Raw genomic sequence first — 7,582 nt, forward strand, 5'->3', positions numbered from 1 at the left:
ACACACACACACACCACCTCAGGAGCTGGGGGAGAAAATTAATTACCAGAATAGTAGAGGTAGAAAGACGGAGCACCGAAAGTGGATGTTCTTTAGCGATACCTCGCGGCTTCTGTCATGAATCGCGTGAGCAATTACTGTAAAGCGCCGGCGCTAAGCCGAGAGAAAGGTTGGAGCTGCCATTCTCAGTGTAGCCCCTGATGAACGGACGTGTTAGCTCTGTGCACGCATAGTGTGTGTGTGCGTCTGTGTGTGNNGTGTGTGCGTGCGTGCATGTGTTTGTATGTGAGATGTGTCAGATGTCTCCACAGCTGTGCTGAAAGGATTAATGTTATCATGCAAATATAATTTTGCCTTCAGAGATTAAAAGGCTCTTTATAATGTGAAATGGCATGTGTGTGTGTGTTTGTGTGTGTGTGTGTATGTGCGTGTGTGTGTGAGAGTGTATATGTGTGTTACGAGTAAGAGAACCCAGATTCTTTGCACTCATAATCGGTCTGTCTCAATTATGGTTTAAAACAAAGGCATATGGTTGAGTAATTCAAGAGAGGACTGAAGTTGAACAGTGTGTGTGTGTGTGTGTGTGTGTAATACATACTAATAGATTCTACAAGGCCAGACTTGATCCGAGGAGCAGGGGGTCAATCCAGCAACAGATCTGTCACAAATCTCTCCCGACATCCGGGTTTAACATGTCCAAATGTTATGAGATGAAAAGGAGTTACATCACACTGTAGAGCCCTTCTCCTCCCTCACTATGTGGTCTTTTCTAATGTATTTTGGGGAAGTTGTGTTTTCAATCTGTTTTTGTATTCTTATTTTTTTTGTATTTAGCTCCCTTTGAAGCAACGCCACTGCGGTGCTTTCACTGTCAACTTCCATCTGATTTCAGGGTGATGAAAGTGAGGAAAATGTGTCTTAAACTGGGCTTGTATCCAGCAGTTTTGGAGTGCTGTGGCTTTGATGAAGTTTTACCAACAGTCTCAGTGTGATTCAAGACGACCAGCTGGGTTGTAAGGGTCCACACTGTGGCCACAAGCGGCTACTGCAGGTTTTGTAGTTTGAAACATCTTTTGAATTATAGCTGTTCTCACCAGGTGCTCTCTGTGGTGTGTGGTTACGTTGGTTACGGACGGCTCGTAAAGTGTTCTCCACAAGCTGGAATTTCTCTGTTTTTATTTCCCAAAGACAACCCCTGTTTGGTAATTCTTACTTGTGAGCCTTATTGAAACCTATAGAAAACACTTATTGCAGCATTTGATGGACAGGAAAGCCTTCTTCTTGATAGTAAGCAGATCATGATCGAGGTATAAATGTCTATATGGTACCTCAGACGATGGACGAGTCCAATACCCCCCCACGTAAACATGTTCTACTCCTACTTGTCAATATATAATAGTTTTAGACCTCAGAACTGTGATGCATTGGATCCAATAAGCCAGCTGAAAAACTCCCTTCATCCCCTAAACTCATCCATCCATCCATCCACAAATTTTCTGTCGCTTATCCCAGGTGGCAAGGTAGCCTCGAATCCTAGATCACAGCAATATCTTCCAGCTCGATCCCAAGGCATTCCCAAGCCAGATGAGATATATAATCTCTCTGGCATGTTCAGGACCCTCTGGTCTCTACCAGTTGGACGTGCCCAGAAAATCTCCAAAGGAGGGCGCCCAGGAGGCATCCTGATCAGATGCCAGAACCACCTCAACTGAATCCTTTCGACGCGAAAGAGCAGCGGCTCTAATCCGATGTCCCTCCGGATGTCTGCAGATTGCTGCATAACTTATTTTGGCCGCTTATATCCACAATCTCATTCTGTCGGTCACTACCCAAAGCTTGTGACCATAGATGGTGGTTTGAATCCAACTGGTTATATTCCTCTGAATCCTCCCCAGATGCAGAAATACTTGTTTGTGGTGTAACTACTTTCACTCCCTAATCAGTGTTGGGCTAGTTACTCCAAAAATCTCAAAAGTAATTACTTTACTTATTACTCCCTGCCAACTGTAATAAGTTACACTACTAGTTATATTTCAGCAGGGGGATTGTTGCAACATGGACCCTTCCTCTTGAAACTCAACACTGCCGCTAGCCTGTAGCCCTATTAGCTTACTGTACTTGGACTGTGAGCTCGAAGTACCAGGGGAGGTTTGTTTGTTGGCGGATCAAATATGTATATATTGAAATAATTTAATTAATAACATTAACATTCGTCAACCAGTCAATTATTGGCTGGAATTAACAACTACTAGTTAAAATAACTAGATAAAATCTTTAGTCAAGGAAAGCCCTTCTAATTACTAGTGCTATGAAATGTGCAGCACTCTTGACCAGCCTTTAAATGACTAGGGGATCACAAATTCTGCTATTGCCGTTGAAGAACGATTTCCATATCCACCATATTGAAAATGTCTTCCAAAGGGCACAGCAGCATGCTTGGCCGCCCAATGAGAGACAAAAGCTTTGTCAGGTTTTTTTTTGTCGTATTCTCTTCTCTAATCTCTCTTCATGGAATAATCATACATTTAATGAGCTGAAACAATGTAATTATGAAATTGGCACAGCCATTCTTCCACAGAGGTATTATAATATGAAAAGTCCTATTAAAGTGTAATGTGCTTTCCTGCACATTTTCACTCACTTGACATATTTCATCTCCTTTCAATAAATCCCCTCACCATGTTAAAAGGGCAATTAGAGCATCGGGTTAGTGAGCACAGCAAAGATCCACTCCACTTCCTCTTTACGATTCCTCTCTCTCTCTCTCTCTCTGTGACATCTTCTTCTTCTTACTCTCATTTCATAAAACAAGCCGTGTGCCCATAAAACTTTAGCTGTACAAACTCGCTCGTATTGCTGTGCCGCAAATTGTAGTGCCATAAAGTGTAATTGTGATCCCATCAGCGTAGAAAAGGTGAACATTGACTTGCTCCCATCAATAAAACATCTCAGAGTTTAAAGATATATTGGCTCTCTTAGGCTCATTGGGCCTCACAATCCATTATGGATCACAGCTTTTACTCGCTGAAAAGCTGAAGAGAAATGAGGTTGCTACCTGTAATGACTCTCAAAGCAGAAACACTCATTTAGCATCACAGATGAGCTGATCATTTTACTGCCTAAGGTTTAAAACGTATGAAACTTTTGTTTATATATATATTCATATTTGTGAGTCTTAAGTTGGGAAAGTAATGACTATGAATTAAGTGTAGAAACTGTATGAAAAGACACAGAATATAGATTAAAATGAGTTCAGTCACTACTGTAGGAGAATGGACATCAACACTGATTACCTGCAATGCATTAACTATAAATATTATATGATTATAATATGATTATTACCAATAATTGCCATTCCAGAACTGTTTACTTTCCCGAGAACTTCGGCAGATAGACTATTTTTGTAGTTTTCATATTAAAATTAAATTGTTTTCAGTGTCTACACACTAGGGATTAAAAAAAATCCCAGTGCATAGATACTGAAAGCAATTTCAGTATCTAAGAATAAGAATGGCAGACTCCGCCACTAACAATGAAAACCATTGTACAGAAAGGTATTTACTGAATATAAATACACTGAATAGCTACTGTTGTCCATAAATAGTATCAGAGGGTTTATCATGGGTTTTATTAAATTAAAATTTACAGGATTACAACTTTAATGTTTTCCTCACTGTCAAAATCTCTACATCTGAACGATGGTTTATATATATATATATATCTATTTATTTTAGTCAAAGACAAGTTTTGATTCAGTTCTGTGGTTATAGAAAGTGCCTCAATTATAAAAACTGATCTCACACAGTAAAATATGAATTAAATACAAATTTCAATAATCTGAAATGAAGAAAATCAACTATCAGACCTCATGGACAAATATAAGATACATGTGTCCATTTACCTTTGAACGTATAGTATCCTGTCTTTTTTTGTTGTTGTTTTTTCAGTAGTTTCGGAAAGTCAAAGTCTTGATTAGAAAAGGGGGAATAGAAACATTATTTCCTCTCTTGACAATGCTTTAGACAATTCACTGATTTCTAATTTGTTCTAAAACAAGTGTCAAAGTAACAAACCACTGGAGTGTTTCCCATCCTCCCTTTTAAGTAACGAGTGAGACTTTAATCAAAGAGGTGCTCTGTGTTTTGACAGTGTAATGATACAGACGCAGAGGTAATGGCTCTCGTAAAACTCCTGACTACGTGAAAGCACTTTGTTTTTCATTATTCCCTCTTCAATGCACTTTTCTACTCTCCTTTCCTTATTTCCTCTAACTTTGATTTTCCTTTGCTTTCTGACCTTTTGTCTGCTTTTCTTTTCCCTTTCTTTTCCCACTATACTTTTTTTTATTCCTCTGGTCTTTTCTCCTGCTAACTTCTCTTTCCCTTTGTTTTTCCTTCCCCTTCCCTTGTTTGCTTTTCCTTCTCTCAGCTCTCTTACTTTTCCTGGTAATTTCCTATCGTGTCTTTGCTTTCACTACTCTTTCCTTATTACTCCTCTCTTCCATTTCCTCTTTTTCATATTTTCCTATTTTCCTTACTCACTTCTCTGCTTTTCTTTGTTACCTCTCTTCTTCTCTTTCCTTCCCTCACTATTAAGTTAAATTAAAAGAACACCATCTTAATAGTATCTATCCTAACAGCACTCATTGCCCGGTAATTTAATTAAGACTGGGTCTCGAGCATCCTGGAAACGCAGTAAATCACTGAGCCTCCACAATATTGATGTCTTGTTTTGTATTTTAAGCCTGTCGTCTGACTTTGTTGCTTTGCTAAACTCCCTGTGCATCCTACTTATTTCATCTGATGCATTTGGAATCGTCCTTTAAAGGCAGAGCACATTTTCCTCCTCTGGTTCAGTGGCCATTGCAATGTTTGGCAGAGTGAGGCAATTCATTTGTAATGAATGGTATTCATGACTGTGCGTGGACTGACTGCTTCATTTCAGAAAGGATCAATAGTGTGTTAAGACATCACCACTTTTTGCCACTGGCTGATATAAAACCATGCAGACTGGAGCTGGTTATAAAAACATTTCCAGAGGCAGGCTTTCAGTGCTGCAGGGTTGGTTTGTTTACACAAACTGTTAAGAAACTCTAGAAATGTGAGCAAAAGTACAAAAAAATCATATTTTTGTTTGTGCTAAATTTCCAAACTCTGCCAAGTTAGTTGAACATGTCTTATCCAATGTCAGTCAGATGCTCTTTATCAGATTTATGAACGTTTACACTCCAGCCACCCCAGGAAATGTAACCAGAGTTAATGTTAGTACCTAAAAAATACCTAAAAGTCTTATCATACTTATAATACTAGGGCTAACGTTTTGCAAAGGACACAGCTTTAGCCTCAATATTTCAGCATGATATCATGTATGTATGAATTAAGACACTTTTTAGAGTGAGCTGGTTGGTTTTCACCAACTCATGGAGCTATCATTAGCTTAACTACCAACCTAACTACATCTAATGTAAGAGTTGCCATTTCAGCCGTCAAGCAGGAAGCAAATTGTGTCTTTCGTTTTCTCAAATACATCATTTTGAATAGAGACGAGCACGCTCAAAACCAAAAGAGTGCTTATAGTATTTTTTATTGCCTTTAATCAATAGTGACAGCTTAAGGGTGACAGGGAAGGGGTGACGTGCAGCATAGGGCCAGAGGTCTGAGTTGAACCCATGGCCTCTGCAACAAGGACCTTGGTACCAGCTCTACCAGGTGAGCTATCCAGACGCCTCATAATCCATTTCATCAAATGCAAATCCAATTTGTTTTGACATTTAATGTATTAAGTCAGTGAAGTTTCCTTCTAAATGAGTCACTCTGATGTTGTTCCTGTGGTGAGGGGGTACTATCCATACTACTATCTACAGTGGAAAACGAAGCAGAGGTACCAAAAGTGAGCAGAGTTGAGCTGTACCATGTAGTGGAAATACGGCAGTAGCATTTAAACTGCCTGTGTGCTGTGGAAGAACAGAAAGTTTAGGAATTGTAGCAGCAGTAACTAAATGGGGGCCACGGTCAGTGAACAGTCAATTTTAGTTTAAAAGATGATTATAATCACAGTTTTGCATGGAAAATGTGCAGTTTTTTACTCTGCATTTTGTCGGCAACTGTGGTGAATTGGTTACTTAAGCTGTTTAGTGATTAATTCAGTACTTGAGATTTAATCCAGATGTCTGATAATTGTGTTTTGGTGGCTTTGTGTCTTGGGAATGTGGCCGTCTCACCTCATTTTGTTGATAAAGCATCAGTGTCTCAGTTCACCAGTTCATAAAAAAAAAAAAAAACGTCAATGTCGTGCCAATTGGTTGATAAGTCATCAGTGACTTACCTCATTTGTCGAGAGAACCGAGTCTTCATCCAGACTGAGAACAGCATCAGTGAGGATGACGTCGTGGGGGAAAAAACGACCGCTCATCGTCTGGAGATAGATACAGAAAGAGATTACTGACATTATTGACAGCATTTATCAATATGAATACATCCCATCAAAACAACATAAGTTACATTTTTGTCAACTGATCTGTAGCTAATGCTTGTTGAGGTGTTTAGATGCACATTCATGATTTGTTTTTAATCATTAATGGGAAATTTTATGGTTTTATTTACCAGGAATCTCAGGAAATATGTTTACTCACAGACCAATCAGCATTTTAAAGGTATAGACCTGGTATAGAGGTATGAGAAATGTAGGCAAAAGCCAATGAGAAAATGTTTCACGCCCTGCTGTGTGTCTATTGATCAACCATCTGACTTAATACGTTTTGTGTGACTCTTTATCAATATAATAGAATGTGTACTAGAACTTGATCCATTATCCTAAAGAGGGCTGCTGTTATTGACTTGTAATTAAAATGTGAATTATTTAACTATTGAGTAGAAAAGGAAAAAAAAAGATCTTGGCTGTATGGAAAAAAAGTTCAGCTAAGGTTACGAACAATCAGCAAGCATGTGTTTGATGTTTTGAGCTCTGGAGGATGTTCACTGTCAGCTAATAGAAACACTAATTAAATGTGATGAAAAATATAATGTTTTATTACAATTTCTCGTACATGATCACACGATCACCGTGATCAGTGTGTATTTATTAGAAAAGAGTTATAATGTCCTTTTTCTGAGTTGCACGTGGGGCAATTTATTTAAAAGAAGGGTAATGTGTCGGAGCTAGAATTAATATCCAAAGGGGGCACGAGGGTTATAGCAGGGGGCACCAAATTACTGGTAAGTGGCAGCGTAGTCATAGTGAAAGTGGAACCATTTGGTGGTATGTTCCCTAGGACAAAATGTAGAAAAAAAATAACAGAAATAGTGCATTCCTGTTGTTTTTCTAATGATCTTATTAAAAACACAGAGAAATCACATACAGTGCGTGGGAATAATTGCAAGAACACATTTTACAGCGACCGAAATGCATCCAAATAACAGAAAGCTGCATCTGCTCTTACAGAGTACTCCAGCCAGTCCTTCCTCTGGGGCAAGGCAGCAAGAAAATATCTCTTCTTACTCCCAAACAGGCTGTTAAGGTCCATCTTTTCCTAAATCATCCACGGTAGTGTCAGGCTCAACAGCTACGTCAGCCCGGCAGGATG

The 7,582-nt window shown here is 39.0% G+C and overlaps 1 protein-coding gene across 2 annotated transcripts in view; it reads right to left on the reverse strand.

Moving 5' to 3' along the window:
* Positions 1–7,582, reverse strand: part of LOC118340238 (exostosin-1) — a 210,137-nt gene that overhangs the window by 11,840 nt on the left and 190,715 nt on the right. For both annotated transcript variants that reach the window (XM_035678098.1, XM_035678097.1), the window contains one exon: positions 6,325–6,414. In XM_035678098.1, the coding sequence (XP_035533991.1) occupies positions 6,325–6,414 (90 nt within the window). The remainder of the gene's footprint in view (positions 1–6,324; positions 6,415–7,582) is intronic.

This window comes from Morone saxatilis, unplaced genomic scaffold, assembly GCF_004916995.1.
Source record: "Morone saxatilis isolate NCDOM2014 unplaced genomic scaffold, NCSU_SB_2.0 Contig7, whole genome shotgun sequence".
Lineage (NCBI taxonomy): Eukaryota > Metazoa > Chordata > Actinopteri > Moronidae > Morone > Morone saxatilis.